This window comes from Rhincodon typus, chromosome 25 (assembly GCF_021869965.1).
Source record: "Rhincodon typus isolate 14 chromosome 25, sRhiTyp1.1, whole genome shotgun sequence".
Classification (NCBI taxonomy): domain Eukaryota; kingdom Metazoa; phylum Chordata; class Chondrichthyes; order Orectolobiformes; family Rhincodontidae; genus Rhincodon; species Rhincodon typus.
This window is the reverse complement of record NC_063356.1, coordinates 4,889,165-4,906,903: the sequence shown is the minus strand read 5'-3', so window position 1 is coordinate 4,906,903 and position 17,739 is coordinate 4,889,165. Positions and strand designations below refer to the sequence as shown.

The following is a 17,739-nucleotide window of genomic DNA, read 5'->3' as shown; positions in this document are numbered from 1 at the left end:
GCAGGGTTGACTACAAGACCCCCACAGATGACAATAGGGGTACGTTTTCATTAGAGACACAGAGACTGATGGTAAGTTTATCTCGAGAGTCATCATGCTTCAGGCACAGGACGATGTTGGGAATGTGAAACCTTCACAGTAACCTCAGCTGGTGCAGGAACTAATGGATTAGTATTAGGAAAGAAAATAACCCAACAGCATCACACACCAGGTATAGAATGTGTGCAAAAGTGTGGGCACATGTGTGTGTTTGTGGACACACGTAAGTGTTAAGTGGAAGTGAATATCAAAGGTTTGAGGGGACTGTCGTGGTGCAGTAGTTGTGTCCCTACCTCTTAGCCAGGAGAGCTGGGTTTAAGCCCCGCATGCTCCTCAGATTTGTAATAACATCTCTGAACAGGTTGATTAAAAAAATATTACGACAGTCTTGGAGAGAAAATGAGTTGCTGGTCCTGACAACATCACAGCTGAAAGAGTATGTGTCCCTATGCAGACGCGTGTGTGCATGTGTATAGATGTTTCCATGTGAATTTCTGTGGTGCAATTAACTTTTATACCCAATTAGACCTAAAACGGAAGGTCCTTGAATTATGAAGAGAGGTATTTGCAAGTACAGTGGGATATTGTCATATCTAATAGTCTTGGGGCAGTCAAAAGTGTTGAACAGATAAATTGTCCAATACTTTTTAGCGAGCCAATAGTGGGGACTGTGTAGAGCTATAGGAATATATTCTCATCACATGCATTTGCAGAAATACATGCTTGTGCTTATCGCCATGTGTGTATCGATGTGCATTTGTGTGCCTGTGTGCAGAATGGAACAGAGCAACATTGAGCTGGGCTGTGGGGTCTTTCAGTCACAAGTAAATGAGCCTTTTTTGAGTAAGGTGTTGAAAATTGGAGTTGGCTCCTGAGTCAAGACTAATCAAGAAGTGAGGACAGGATTAGGAAAAATTCAACAGCAAGGTATTAAATTGTACAGCACTGTGACTTCTGCTCTGTTCAGTTGTAGGTGTAGTCTGCATAATGTAATTCTCACTTATAAACTATCGAAGTCCATCTTCTATAATAGGATGAGATAGGTTGCCAAACAAAATGGATTCAGCATTCTCAAGGGTGGTTGCTATCTCTGGCTAAGTGTCTGCTAATTCATTTTATGTTCTAGTTTAGTTTTAATAAAATTTGTGCACAGCATAAATTGAAAACAAGAGCCACCGAGAATAGCTCAACATGTTAATGGTGTCCATTAATGCTTATCACGCTTTATATTCTTATTGTTCTACACAGTCCCCACAATTTGTTCACTAAAATCATTGGGCAATTTACCTATTCAACCCTTTTAACTGTCCCAAGACTATTAAATGTGGCAATATCCTACTACACTTGCAAATACCTCTCTTCATTTTTCAGGGACCTTCCCACTTACGTGTAATTTAGTATAAAGTAATTTACACATGACAAGTGTGAACAATTACTGAACATATATTGCAGCCTGCAATTGTCAGAGCTACAAGCACTAAACTGTTTGCACTCCTGCCCTTGTAATGAAGGCACTGGCTGTATTTTGAGTTGCTATGACTGTGGAATTATTAGTATTCACTGTTATTATACAGTAAAACAGGAAGCAACATCTGACAATCATACATGTGGTATTAATTACAGAAATCCAGATGTTGCTATCAGTGACCCCGCTCCTCTGCAAGATCTTTTATGTAGCCCTCAGATGTGAGGAATTAATATGAAATCACTGAATTAACATGAACTCTCAATTTCCATTTGCACTTTCTAAAAAAAACTTTTGAAAACATTTCTGAAGAAGGGTCCCGGCTCAAAACGTCAGCTCTCCTGTTCCTCTGATGCTGCCTGGCTTGCTGTGTTCCTCCAGCTCTACACTTTGTTATCCTTGAAAAGATTATGCATCTCTGTAGTTTAATGATGTAGTACACAATGTTCCTTCTAATTGATGTACACATCTTGGTGTTGCATTGCATGGTCCTTAGAAATTACAGACAATTGTACATGTGTACACTGTTAAGGAGATGAGGGTTGTGCCCAGCTTCCTCTCAGTGCAGCACACTCTGATTGCAGTGCAGCAATATTCCCAGCAGCTTAGAGGGAACATTGGTTCCAGGTCATAATTACTTACAAACAACCTCTCTTGGCCCAAAGAAATTGATTTTATGTTAATAGAGTGCCAAATCTGTCTAGTCCATTATTATTTTAAAAGTATTTTTAAAAGATATTTTGTCATTTGCCTTAGTCCCACACACATGTCAATCTTTATTTCACTCTCTGTAAAAGTTTAAAAAGTGAATACTCAAACCTGATTGTTATTTGCTAGTTTCTTCTCTTTGAGAATTGGCAGCTCATCCTATTTACTGGACTGACACGAATGAAGCCAAGGAAAACAAGTCACACCACAAAGACAACTTAAGCACAAAATCCAAACCTATGACTTAAAGTCATAGCATTTATTTCAAGGACAATATTATGGAACCTGTATCTGGATAGATTAGTACAGACAGCAATTGAGATTGAGGTTAGAATTAAAGAATATTATGATAACCTGTACCAACTCCAATCTCCATTGCTACAACATTAAGATCAATACTTGAAGTTCATAACTGTTTTTATTTTGTCTTCTGTTGGTCCTGCAGGGACTGTCTTACCTGCTGGATGATCCCCTTCTATCTATCCGAACGTCTGCTTCAACCAAAGTAAGTCTTTTCCTTTTCTCAGTTACAGCAAAGTGCAAGAATTCAAATGTCATCTCCCTATCAGACTAGCTTCATGAACATTCATGTAATATGATCACTTCCTTTCATTTTGATCTCTGTGATTTTGGTTACTGCACTGGTGTGTTATCAAATTCTGGAGAAATCAATCTGTTGAGGCACTCAGCTCACTGTGCCTTCATTACCTCATTTAAAATAATTGGTATTAATATGAGAAATCGTGTAGTGGTACACTCTACCCTATATAAAAACAACAAATTGCATTTGCATACACCTTTACCATTATAGCATGTCCCCCAGCACTTCATAAGGGCAGGTGTTCAAAAAAAGATTGAGCCATGTTAGGAGTTTATAAGATGGATGATTGAAGTGTTGGGTTTTATGGAGCAGCTTACAGAGACAAGAAAGAGAGACAGGCAGGTTTAGGGATGGGATTCCAGAACTTGGCAGTGCAAGTCACATCTGCAAATTGTGAAATTATTAAAATTAGAGGTTTACAAGAAATCAGGATTGGAAGAGCGCAGAGATCTCAGAAGATTATATGGGAGCTGATGCCTGTGGAACTGTACCCAAACACTTTAGCAAACTAACAGAGAGAGAGAGCGAGAAAGCAGAAGACTGTAGTTTGATAACAATAGAGATGAGCAAGAACAGAGCTTTCAATACATCTGACAAGCAGTCATATATTTCTGCTGAAAAATGTCATACTTTAATGAACAATGAAAGAGCGTAATGTTTTGTCTCTGTATAAAATGTCTTTATTTTTTTCAGAGAATGGAGACCCAAGGCTTTATCAGTAATTCACTGTTTTACTATGAATAGAAAACAAATTCCTTATTGACACAAATCAACATTTGCCATATTTTTGCAACGAGTGAATGATCTGGAACATGCTATGAGTTCAGCTGTCCTCCTTTTGTTCATTGCTGACGCAAGGGCATCATCAGCAAGGCCAGCATTTATTGCCAATCCTTTATTTGCCTTTGAGAAAGTGGTGGTGATCTGCCTTCTTTAACAGCTGCAGTCCGTGTGTTATACTCCATGTATTAACTGTATTTAAGCAGAATTCAAGTCCACACTTTTATGGGAGTTTTATTTCAATTGGCCATGCTCCATAAAGCTCGAATCCCACTGAATATTAGCTCCCTGTATTTATACAACCAACTTAAACCCAGCAAATTCTTAATTAATATATCTATCACCTATCCTCTCATTCCATTAAATCTCAGGAATTCTTCCTGACCATATTAGATGATAATACTTGGGTATAAGGGCGTCTGGTGTAAAGAAGGCATGGCAGTTCAGTGGTTAGCACTGCTGCCTTATAGAACCAGGGACCCAGGTTCCATTCTAGCCTTCGGTGATTGTCTGTGTGGAGTTTTCATATTCTCCCCGTGTGTATGGGCATTTCCTTTGGGTGTGCAGGCTTCCTCCTGTGATCCACAGGTGTGCAGGTCAGGTGGATTGGTCATGGGAAATTGCCCATTGTATCCAGGGAGGTGCAGACTAGATAGATCAACCATGGGAAATGCAGGGTTACAGGAATGGGGTGGGGTGCTGTTTGGAGGGTTGGTGTGGACTCAATGGGCCAAATGGCCTGCTTCCACACTATAGGGATTCTATGACATCCATGAAGCTGTTAGGAATGGAATTCTAGGATTTTGATCCAGCAACAGTGAAGGAACAGCAAATACATGTTTCAAGTCAGGACAGTGTGTGATTTTTTAGGGGAACCTGCAGGGGGTGGTGTTCCCCTGCATCTTCTGCCCTTGTCCTTCTAGCTGGTAAAGATTATAGATTTAGAAGGTGCTCTTGAAGGAACCTTGGTGAGTTGTTGCAGTGCATCTTGTACACTTCACCAGCAATGAAGGTGGTGGATGGAATAGTGGTTGGAACAAAACGTTGTTTCACTTTACATGTGGATGACCTGATGAGTGCTAGATGAAAAACTTCAACAGTTTTTTGGCAAGACTCAATCAATCTCATTTCCCCTTGCTCTTTCACTGTTGTCCTGTATTTTGTTTCCCTTTAAATATTTGTTTTCCAATTCCCTTTTGAAAGCTGCTATTAGCTCTTCTTTCACCATCCTTTCAGGCAATGCCTAACAACACACTCAAACAAAAATCCTCAACTAACACAGACAATGCTGGAGAAACAGGTCTGTGGAGAGAGAAAACCAGAGTTAACGTGTCAAGTATTAACGTGTTAAGGGAAGGCGGTGGCCTAGTGGTATTATCACTGGACTGTTAATCCAGCGACGCAGATAATGCTCTGGAGACCCACATTCAAATCCTGCCACGGCAGATGGTGGAATTTGAATTCAATACGTATCTGGAATTAAGAGTCTAATGATGACTATGAGTCCATTGTCAATTGTTGGGAAAAAAAACCATCTGATTCACTAATGACCTTTAGGGAAGGAAACTACCATCCTTACCTGGTCTGGCCTACATGTGACTCCAGACCCACAGCAATGTGGTTGACTCTTAACTGCCCTCTGGGCAATTAGGGATGGGCAGTAATTGCTGCCTAGCCAGCAATGCCCTCATCCTGTGAATGAATAAAGAGAAAAGGCCAGTCTGATTCTTCTTCAGAACACTCTTCTTCAGAAAATTCCTCATGTTTCCTTTGCTAATTACCTTAACCCTGTGTCTTCTGGTTATCGACCTGGTTACCAAAGGAAACAGTCTTGCTTTGAAAAATTCTGACAAACCTCTGTCTAATTTTTTTTCACAAAGAACAGCTCACCTTTTGTAATTTCTCAATGGAAATGAAGTTCATCATTCCTGGTACCAGTCTAGTGACTTTTTTTGCACGTCAAATGCTGTGCAGCAAAATGCAGATTTTGTTGAACTTTCCAGTGACAGTAATAAATAAGCATTAAAACTGTCCACTCACTTATATGGGCATACACACAATTACAGAAGCCTGCATACACATATACACATGCAAACACACAATACATAAAATGTGAATGGATATTTATATGCAAGCGAATACCTACATAGATCTACAATACAAAATTCCTGTATATCACATAGAATCATACAGCACTGAAAGAGGTCACTGGCCCATGCCAGCTCTCAGAAAGAGCCATCCACTAATTCCCAACGTCCAACACATTTTCCCCACAACGATGCAAATTTCTCCTCTTCAAATATTCATCAAAATCCTCTTTTGAGTTGAACTTAAATCCGCTTCAACTATCTTTTTAGGCTTCTCCCAATTTCTCCCCTTGATTTTGCCAATTGCTTTGAAACACCATAAAGGTGTATGTCCTGAATTATTACAAACTGTGTAAACTGGAGAACGAATGCTCATAATACCATAGATATTAACAAGGTTTTCAGAGAATGGATAATACATGCAATAATCTGTCTGGTAGAAATTTAGACATATTTAACTTAATATTTGACAGTCAACCCAACAACCTTCTAGTTTATTGACAGATCCGAATGTGCTGTCTTTGAAGCCTCTTGTTCCACAATCCCACTTTCTCCAGAAACATATCTGCTCGGACCTAGAAACCATTCTCTTTGCTTTAGTAATTTTCCACACGGCTATGTTTGGGGAGATGGGGGTGAAGTGGTAATTCACTAGGCGTAGGCTAATATTCTACGAATAAGGATTCAAATCCCACCATGACCTCTGGTGTAGTTTAAATTCAATAAATAAATTTGGAATTGAAAGCTATTCTGTAAAAGCGACTATGAAACTATCATTATTAAGAAAAACCATCTGGTTCAATAATGTCCTTCAGGGAAGCAAACTTGCCAATCTTATCATAGCAGAGCAGACTCAAAGGGCTGAATGGCCTCCCTCTGTTGTGTTTTATGGTGTTACCAGGGAGACAACCAAGAGGTAAGGGGAAAAGGCTGGAAATTCAAACTGGGGATTATCAGATCTGCCGTGATCTCATTGATTGGTGGAGCAAGCTCAATAGGGTCAAATGACTCTACTTCTGTTCCAACATCTCATGGTTTGGCCAACAAGTGATTTCAGACACAAAGTAATGTGGTAGTTCTTAACAGTGTTGTTAAAAAAGCCTATCAAGCCACTCCATTCAAGGGAAGTTAGGGATGGGCAATAAATACTGGCCTTGTCAGTGACACCCACATCTCATGAAGTAAAAAAATATTTGTAACCCTCTGCTAGAAATGATTCTGTGAATTCCCTTGTAGGAAGCAGGAACTTTCTAGTGTTTCTATTTCATGTAAAAACATGAGGAATCCTCCAATAATAATTGAAAATCCTTCGTTTCACCATTTCCATTGATTAAGTTGATTAATAGTTGCCAACATTTTTGGTGCTCTTTGTTATTTTTCCTACTCTGGGCATAGGGCCCCAATGATAATAATAAAATGCAACCCAATCCTACACCACTGCATGCATGCCAATCTATTCCAGCACACCTCACCCTAACACAGGCAATCCCGAACAGCCCATTCCATCTTATTCCCTCCCTCCCCAGGCTAACCCATGCCAACATATTACATCTGATCACACACAGCATCCCATGTTTTCCCTCCCCAACTCATCTCAGTCCACTCCAGCCCCACCCCACCATCTGATAGCTCATCCTTTCGAGACCACCTTATGCAACATCCTCCATTCCATCCCATCCCAATCCATTCCATTCCCATCCACGATGTACTATCCCTCTTACTCCTTTCCAGCTGCCCCATAGGCAATGCCAAAGCTCTTCTCCCTCAATCCTCCATCTCCTTCATGTTACTAGCTTTTATTACCAAATTACCTGAGAACATGTGATAGTAGGAACTGCAGATGCTGGAGAATCCGAGACAACAAGGTGCAGAGCTGGATGAACACAGCAGGCCAAGCAGCATCATAGGAGCAGAAAGGCTGACGTTTCGGGCCTAGACCCTTCATCAGAAAATCATTTCTGTGCAAAGCTGAGAGAGGAACTTACCAGCAGCATCAATCATTCCAAAGACAGGCACAGTGCAATAGTGGGTCACATAAAGTATGACATTGGTGAGAAAATAGCTTTCAATCTAACTATCACGGGAATTTTTTGACTTCACCAAAGTAACTGTTCTATTTCCAGATATGTATATCCTTTATTCAGATTCAAGTGCAGGATGAATTAAATGGATCCTGTGTTCTGTAGCTAGCAAAGTGCCCGAAATAGTTTTTGATTTAAAGGGACACTCACAAGGATGGGTTCTTCAATGCCAAAGAAAAATACTGCGGAAAGTTGAAATAAGAGCAAACAAATCCATTCATACTCAACAAAATTTGGCAGCACCTGAGGAGAGAGTTAACATTTCAGGTCAAGGGGTCCTCACAAGAGCTCAGGTCAGATCATCGACCTGTACCATGAACACTTCTTTTATAAATTCACTCACAAGATGGGCCAACATTTATTGCCTGTCCCTAGTTGCCCTGGAGAAAGTGGTGGTGATCTGCCTTCTTGAACCACTGCGTTCCATCTGCTGTGGGTTGACCCACAATGCCATTAGGCAGGGAATTCCAGGATTTTGACCCGGCAACACTGAAGGAACTACGATATATTTCCAACTCAGGATGGTAAGTGACTTGAAGGGGAACTTGCAGGGAGTGGTGTTCCCATGTATTTGCAGTTCTTGTCCTTCTAGATGGAAATGGTTGTGGTTTTGGAAGGTGCTTTCTAAGAATATTTGATGAATTTCTGAAGTGTATCTTGTAGATAGTACACACTGCTGTTAATGGGTGTCAGTGGTGGAGGGAGTGGATGTTTGTGGATGTGGTGCCAATCAAGTGGGCTGCTTTGACCTAGAGGGTGTCAAGCTTCTTGAGTGTTGTTGGGGCTGCACCCATCCAGGCAAGTGGGGAGTATTCCATCACACTCCTGACTTGTGCCTTGTAGATGGTGGACAGGCTTTGGGGAGTCAGGAGATGAGTTATTCACTGTTTTTCACCACAGATGCTACATGAGCAGCTGAGTTTTTTTTCTGCTTTTCTCTTTGATCATATTGGAATCCATCATTCCTGTTTCTACAAAAGGGGGAAAACAGTTTTTAGAAGCAGAATGTCAGGAACCAGGGAAAAGAGATCAAAGGTAACTGATATGATTTGGAGGATGTTGCGGTGGAAGCAGATTCATCAAAGATTTTCAAAAGACAATAGGATAAATATGTGAAGTGCAAAACTTCATAGATTAATCAGAGAAGGAGCAAGAGAAACCAGGTGAAATCATAAAGCACCATCTCAGGCCTGGGTGGGAGAATTGTTTCATTTGTTCTTTCATGGGGTGAGAATAGTATTTGTTGCCCATCCCTAACTGCCCTTGAACTGAGTGGCTTGCCCAGTCACTTCAGTAGGAAGTTGAACATCAACCACAGCACTCTGGGTCTGGAGTTATGTGTAGGTCAGATCAGGTTAAGAAGGCAATTTTCTTTCCCTAAAAGGCAGTAGTGAAGCAAATGTGTTTTTACAACAATCGATGATAGTCACCATTGTTGAGCTTAGTTTTAAATTCCAGATTTTTTCAATTGAATATGAATTCCACCAGATACTATAATGGGATTTGAACCCGTAGCCTGGATCACCAGATCACTCATTCTGGGTCATTGCCACAAAGTAACAACACCTGCTTGTTGTTTGCTTCTATTAAAACATTTTGTTTTCACAATAGTTGCCCTTTTAAATTTAGGGGGTAAAAAACACAATTGGCAATGGGGATGACATTTGTTTGACAGTTTTAATCAGTCTGTTCAGCAATGTTGTTTAGGGCCTCTTGTTGTGTGCTGGCACTGTCCCTACCTCTGAGCTAGAAGGCCTGAGTTCAAGTTTCACCTACTCTAGAGATGTGCAATAACACCACTGTAACAGCTTAATTAAAACCTTATTTTTTTAAAAAACAGATGTTATTTCACACTTTTGGAGCAGGTGGAGCTTGAGCCCTCTTTTTGCTCCAAGCACCTGGGCCTAGACCCGAAACGTCAGCTTTCCTGCTCCTCTGATGCTGCCTGGCCTGCTGTGTTCATCCAACTCTACACCTCGTTATCTCAGATTCTCCAGCATCGGCAGTTCCTACTATCTCTGGGTTCAAATCCAGCCTGGATGAGATGGAATTCATTTCAGTTCTATGTGTTTGTCTCAGTTCAGTCCCAAATAAACATTCACAGACATCCAATGAAACAGTTTTTAATTGAGTATCGACTGACACTGACAATATTTAACCCTCAACTAATTGCCCTGAAACAGATGATGAACATACCAGGTCATCGCTGTTGGTGGGCGCTTGCTTTCCTCAAATTGATTGTCATGTATTCTCCACTACAACAGTGACAAACTATATTGAAACATAGAAATATAGAAAATAGGAGCAGGTGTAGACCATTCAGCCCTTCAAGCCTGCTTCCCCCATTCATTATGATCATGGTGGATCATCCAACTCAACAGCCTGTTCCCGCTTTTGCCCCATTTCCTTTGCCCCAAGTCTGTAATCCAACACTTCAAATCATGAAATCATACAATGGTTTGGCCTCAGAAGCTTTCTGCAGCAGAGAATTCCACAGGTTCACCATTCTCAGGGTGAAGATATTTCTATTCATCTTAGTCCTAAATGGTTTACCTTGTATCCTCACACAATGACAACCGGTTCCAGACCCCCCACCATTGGGAACATCCTTCCTGCATCTACCCTATTCAGTTCAGTTGAAATTGTACAGGTTTCTATGAGATCTCACCAACACCCATACCTCCATCCCTTATTCTTCTAACTTCCAGCAAATATAATCCTGACCAATTCAAGCTCTTCTCATACATCAGTCCCACCATCCCAGGAATCAGTCTGGTAAATACCATTGGTGGTAAAGTGCTTTGGAACTTACTGAGCTTGTGGCAGACATTTTATGAGGGTGTCAGCTCACTACACTCTATATAAGTGTTGATTAAGCCAATGGACTGAAAGGCCCCACTTTCTGAGTCTGAAGTGTGATGCCCTCAAGTTAACCTCACCTGCAATTCTCTCTTGGTTTCTCTAATAAGACAGCAGACGATGGTGACTTTCACTTTACGCTGTATGAGGTGCTGCAGACGATGATGTCGCTGCCACCATTCTCTGCCAGCGTAGGAAATGATTGGTCTAGTGCAGTAGATGGATGCTGTTTCCTGGTCTAACTAGGAGAGTCGCCTGTAGCAAACAAAGTGTAGTTGATTGCGTGTTCGTAACAAGTTACAGGTTATATTGAGAAGATATTATTACATAGACTTGAGCGTGTTTAGATGTTAGTTTTCACTCTTGCGAGATTCTGAGTTGTTTTGCCCTGAAGTCTTTATGGTCTCATTATGGTCTCACCATACTTATGGTCCTCCTCAGCATTGACCCTTTCACACTTATATACAACAAAGGTACTATGTAAATGTAAGCATTGTGTAATAGAAATTTGAAGCTAAGCTTTGGCCATTCATTTATTCAACATCTAATTGGGGCATTCAAGTCTGATTGAAATAGGAAGAATTCCAATAAGCAACACTAATAAACCCAATCACAGCAAACACCAACTATTCATACACAAATAAAACCAAATTCACCTTTGCGTGTGAGTATCAGAATTACTAACTCAGACCCGGAGCAGATGTAGTTTCTTACTCCCTGTCAAAGTTGATGTACTTCGTTTTTCAATGAGCACCTCCACAGTTTAAAACATTTAACCTCCTCTCGCATTTTATCAGAACCACGAGTTGCTTGATGAACCGGTTTATGAACAGAACTGCCTGGAAGGTTCGATGCAGAATTGCCCATCCACCCACAGCCCATCTCTGTCCTCAGAGTCTGGGACAACCAGTACCTGCTGCTCCCGCCGCAGTAACAAGAAGTCCACTCATCTTCCCAACTCCAGCGTGTCAGCCGCTCACCTGAGAAGCATGCAGGAACTTAGCACCATTCATATCCAGAGTGGGGAGCAGGCGTCCTTCAACACCAGGTAATACCACAGGGCTCAAGCTAATCAACGGCAACAGCCCCATGGATCTGCTTCAGGGGCAGCTGGGCTTTGTTGAGGAATTTAGCATTGGGTTTGAGATGGAGGGGGGAATAGACAGAGCAATAATGGCAATTTTTTTTTGTCAGTAAATGTGCTGAGTTCTACAGATGCTTTCATCTTCAGGCACCTCTTAATTAAATTTTGGGATGTGGCAGCAAAAGCAGACATAGTCAAAGCATTGTTACGGCTCAGAAGGAGGCCAGTCAGGCCATCATGTGTGTGCTAGCTCTCCATTGAAGAGTTCACCTGGATGTCACTCCCCCATCTTCTCCCTGTTATCCTGCACGTTCGTCCTTTTCAAATAATAACCCAATTCCCTCTTGAACACCTTGATTAAACCTACCTCTACCATACTCCTTTTAAAAACTTTTAAAAAAGGAACAAAGGTAGGCTATTTGGCCCTTCAGGCCTGCTCTGCCATTCAAATATGATCATGGCTGATCATCCAACTCAGTGTCCTGGTCCTGCTTTCTTTCCCATACCTACTGATCCCTTTAGCCCTAAGAGGTATATTGAACTCCTTCTTAAAAATATTCAATGTTTGGCCTCAACCGCTTTCTGTGGCAGAAAATTCCACAGGGTCCCCACTCTCTAGGCAAAGAAATTTCTCCTTATCTCAGGTTTAAATGCCTTTCCCAACATCCTTAAACAGTGACTCCTGGTTCTTGACTCCCCAGGAACATCCTTCCTGTGTTTAACCTATCTAGTCCTGTTAGAAATTTTTGGGTTTCTTCGAGATCCTCACTCATTCTTCTAAACTCCAGGAATTTAGGCAGTGCATTCCAGATCTCAAACACTCACCATGTGAAAACATTTTTGGTCCTGTCAATGTTGCTTCTTTTGCTAATTCCCTTAAATCTGCTCCATCTGGTTCTCAATCCTTCCACCAATAGGAACAGTTTCTCCCTATCTGCTCTGTCCTGAAGCCATCATGATTTTGAATGCTTCTTTCAAATCTTTCTTCGAGGTTCTCTTGTTGTTCTTGTACTCTATGCTCACATTATTAAAGTGTAGGATACTGAATAATTTATTAACCCCTCTCCCAACTATTTTTGCCACTTTGACTTATGTTCACAAACATCTCTATGTCCACATGAGAAAAGGAGCAGGAGGGAGGTGAAAAGTTTTTTTGACAGTGTGGAAGCAGACTATTCGGCCCATCAAGTTTACACTGAGCCTCCGAAGAGCATCCCATTCACCCCCCTACCCTATCTCTGCATTCCCCATGGCTAACCCACCCAGCCTGTGCATCCCTGAACACTATGGGGAATTTAGCATTGTCAATCCACCTAACCTGCACATCTTTGGACTGTGGGAAGAAACCAGAGCACCCATAGGAAACCCATGCAGACACAGGGAGAACATGCAAACTATACACAGTCACCCGAGGGTGGAATCAAACCCGGGCCCCTGGTGCTGTGAGGCAGCAGTGCTAACCACTGAGCCACCTGTGTTGCTGTGATCTAGAATGCACTGGCTGAAAGGTTGATTCAATTATCACTTACAAAGAGGACTTGGATCAATACTATGAAAGGGAACATTCAAAGGGCCTTAAAGTGTGGGCCTAAGTGGATAGCTCTGTCAAAGAGCCAGTATAGGCAGATGGGCAGAATGGTCTCCTCCATTGCTGCAGGTACTATGAGCTGCCCTGGCTTGATCCTCCATATGGATGCGATCAGGGGTCGCACACAACAGGTTACAATAATGGCCCACAGTTGTGTGTCTCACCTTTCTATGGCAGTTTTACCATCAGCCATTTTTTCGCCCAACAAATATAAAGAATATGGTACTGGATGAGCATACGTTGCTCAGCTTAACTGAGTGTCTGCAGTTTATGACTCATTGGAAACATTGCTTTAAAGCAGAAGCAGTGATATTAATGTACAAATGACATGTTGATCTAAAACCTATCCATTGAATCCAACTTTGCAACTTTTGGTATAACGGAAAAGTTCATGTATTTTTCAAAACATTTGGAGCTCTGAGTAGCTACTGCCTAATTTATTATTGAAGGTAAGGCATACAATATTGATAAATACCAGGTTGTTCAATGTACATTGGAAACTATTCCTGAGCTGGTGTTTTGCATGAAATAATTACCAATAGTCTTGATATTGTCTGGCACTAGTTACCCTTTAATTGTTAAAACGTAAAAATCCTGAGTGACCATCTGAAGGTCTGAAGATGCCATGAATAGAAATTAGTCCATTCCCTTGTGAGATTAATTGAAGGATTGGACAAACATATCAACTCAAAGATCACACCAAGGACTTTAAGCTTCTAATGCTGAGTAATAAAAACCAAAAGAACTGCGGATGCTGTAAATCAGGAACAAAAACAAAGTTGCTGGAAAAGCTCATCAGGTCTGGCAGCATCTGTGAAGGAGAAAACAGAGTTAACGTTCCGGGTCCTGAGGAAGGGTCACCGGACCCGAAACGTTAACTAATGCTGAGTAATGTCCACACTTCAAGTATCACACAACACCAGGTTATAGCCCAAAGATGCCAGAATCACCTCAATGATTGCAATTAAACTTCCAAGTGCAGGGGAGCTGCCTGTAAACCAGCAGCCCAGCCTAATATTATATTCATCTTGGGATGTGGGCATCACTGGCTGGCTGGTAATTATTGCCTGTCCCTAGTTGTCCTTGAGAAGGTGGTGGTGAACTGCCTTCTTGAACCATTACAGTCAACATGCTGTGAATTGACCCACTGCCACTAGGGAGAGAATTCCAGGAATCTGACCCAACAACAGTGAAAGGATGGTGATATTTTCCAAGTCGGGATGGGGAGTGTCTTGGAGGGGAACTGGCATGTGGTGGTGTTCACTTGTATCTGCTGTCCTTGTCCTTCTAGATGGAGGTGATCATGGGTTTGGAAAGTACTTTCTGAGGATCTTTGGTGAATAATGCTCCAAGAATATGGGGTTCAAGTCCTACTACGGCAGCTGGTGGAATTTGATTTTAATTAATCTGCAATTGAAAATTAATCTTAGTGATGGCAGCCATTAGCTTATCATCAATGGGTCTGGCAGTATCTGTGAAGGAAAAAACAGAGTTAACGTTTCGTGTCCGGTAACTTAAAGTTCTGAGGAAGGGTCAACAGATCCGAAACGTTAACTCTGTTTTTTCCTTCACAGATGCTGCCAGACCTACTGAGCTTTTCCAGCAACTTTGTTTTTGTTCCTGATTTACAGCATCCGCAGCTCTTTCGGGTTTTTTTTTTTAGCTGATCATCAGTAGTTTCAAAAAAATCTGTTTGATTCACTAATCACTTAATTGTATGCTCTTAACTTAGGAATATGCTCTTAACTTAGGGGTGGTATGGTGGTTCAGTGGTTAGCACTGCTGCCTCATAGCACCAGGGACCTGGGTTCAATTCCACCCTCAAGTACTGTCTGTGTGGAGTTTACACATTCTCCCTGTGTCTGCATGGGTTTCCTCCCACAGTCCAAAAATGTGCAGGCTAGGTGGATTGGCTATGCTAAATTGCCCATAGTGTTCTGGGTGGGATGCTCTGAGGGTCAGTGTGGACTTGTTAGGCCATAGGGCCTGTTTCCACACTGTAGGGATTCCATGAAATAAATATTTCCTTTGGATTTGCTATTTTTTTAAATTGGAATTGGCTTACACATCCAAGGGATGAAGGTGGAGTTATTGTATAACTCAATGATGAATTGACTGGCAGAATAAGCTTGAGAGGCTGAGTGGCCTTTTCCTGATCCTATGTTGAAGATGCTGAAAGTTCATCCATTTTTCACTGTTAGTGCCCTCATTTTAAACCTCCTGCTTTAAATCAACCTCAATTATCTACTACAACAAGGTGCAGGGCTGGATGAACACAGCAGGCCAAGCAGCATCATAGGAGCAGAGAGGCTTTAGATGCACCCATAGTACTGTTGGATAGATAGTCCTTAAAGTCCGATCCAGTGATAATGAAGGAATGTGTGCCCAAATCATGATAGCGTATGATTCCTGGGGGATAAACACAGAAAGTGCTGGAGAAGCTCAGCAGGTCTGGCAGCATGTGTGGAGAGAAAAAAACCGAGTTAACGTTTCGAGTCTGATATAACTGTTAACCATATTAGAACCGGGCCGAGAGTACTATCAGACCCAAACATTAGCTCAGTTTCTCTCTCCACAGACGCTTCCAGACCTACCGAGTTTCTCCAGCACTTACTATTTATATTTCAGATTTCCAGCATCTGCAGTATTTTGTTTTTATTTGCACCAGTCCTATGGGAGCCTGAAGATGTTCCCTTAGACATATGGCTTCTCCCTTCAGTGAAGGTTGAGTTGTAACAGCCTTGATACATCGAATCCTATGAACAGTACTCAGGCATGCCACTGTGCGCCAGTGTTGGAGGGACCGATGTTTAAAATGTTGGCTGGGGAAGCTGGACAAGTGCGATGCTTCTTGAGTTCTGTTGTGTTCAAGTGTCTGAAGAAGCAACTGGGACTTTACAAGTGGGCAGAACCAGGGCAGAGAAAGCTTAATGCAGATATATCCAAGACCTTAGACCCTGGAAAACAAAATACGAAACACATTGAAACGTGTTAAACCAGCAGCTAACAAGAGTGACCGAGATCGAGAATGGATGGCAGATTCTGCACTGTCCATGTTGAGCAATTAACAAAACTAACAGAGAACTGGGCTACACTTGTTGAAAAAGGATTTGCATTTACATAGAGATAGTAGGAACTGCCGATGCTGGAGAATCTGAGATAACAAGGTGTAGAGCTGGATGAACACAGCAGGCCAAGCAGCATCAAAGGAGCAGGAAAGCTGATGTTTCAGGTCTGGACCCTTCTTCAGAAATGGGGGAAGGGAAGGGGATTTTGAAATAAATAGGGAGAGAGGGGGAGGCAGATGGAAGATGGATAAAGGAGCAGATAGGTGGAGAGGAGACAGACAGGTCAAGGAGGTGGGGATAGGTCGATCCAGGGAAGATGGACAGGTCAAGGAGGCGGGGATGAGGCTGGTAGGTAGGATGTGGGGGTGGGGCTTGAGGTGGGAGGAATGGATAGGTGGGAGAAAGGACAGACAGGTTAGGGAGGCTGGTTTTGGGATGCGGTCGGGGGCAGGGAGATTTTGAAGCTTGTGAAGTCCATATTGATACCATTGGGCTGCAGGGATCCCAAGCAAAATATGAGGTGCTGTTCCTGCAACCTTTGGGTGGCATCATTGTGGCACTGGAGGAGGCCCAGGATGGACATGTTGTCCAAGGAGTGGGAGGGGGAGTTGGAGTGGTTCGAGACTGGGAGGTGCAGTCGTTTCTTGCGAACCAAGCGGAGGTGTTCCGCAAAGCGGTCTCCAAGCCTCCGCTTGGTTTCCTCGATATAGAAGAGGCCACATTGGGAACAGTAGATACAGTATACCACATTAGCAGATGTGCAGGTGAACATCTGCTTGATGTGGAAGGTTTTCTTAGGGCCTGGGATGGGGGTGAGGGGGTATGGTGTAGGGGCAGGTGTAGCACTTCCTGCTGTTGCAGGGAAAAGTGCCAGGGGTCATGGGGCTGGAGGGGAGTGTGGAGTGGACGAGGGAGTCACAGAGAGAGTGGTCCCTCCGGATAAGGGTGGGAAGGGAAAAATGTCTTTGGTGGTGGGGTCGGATTGCAGATGGCAGAATTGCCAGAGGATGATGCGTTGGATCCGGAAGTTGGTGGGGTAGTACGTGAGGATGAGGGGAACTTCACAAGCTTCAAAATCTCCCCGCCCCCGACTGCATCCCAAAACCAGCCCAGCTCATCCCCACCTCCCTAGTCTGTCCGTCCTTTCTCCAGCCTATCCATTCCTCCCACCTGAAGCCCCACCCCCACCTCCTACCTACCAGCCTCATCCCCACCTCCTTGACCTGTCCATCTTCCCTGGACTGACCAATCCCCATCCTAACTCACCCCCTACACTCACCTTTACTGGCTCCATCCCCACCTCCTTGACCTGTCTGTCTCCTCTCCACCTATCTGCTCCTTTATCCATCTTCCATCTGCCTCCCCCTCTCTCCCTATTT

At 42.6% G+C, this 17,739-nt stretch overlaps 1 protein-coding gene across 3 annotated transcripts in view; it reads left to right on the top strand.

Annotated features, from left to right (window-relative positions):
* kcnd3 (potassium voltage-gated channel, Shal-related subfamily, member 3) overlaps positions 1-17,739 on the top strand; it is a 329,540-nt gene that overhangs the window by 308,242 nt on the left and 3,559 nt on the right. For 2 of the 3 annotated variants that reach the window (XM_048612098.1, XM_048612097.1), the window contains exon 5: positions 11,418-11,668. In XM_048612098.1, the coding sequence (XP_048468055.1) occupies positions 11,418-11,668 (251 nt within the window). Of the gene's footprint in view, positions 1-2,657; positions 2,718-11,417; positions 11,669-17,739 lie in introns of all 3 variants that reach the window. The other variant, XM_048612096.1, reaches the window with a different exon arrangement.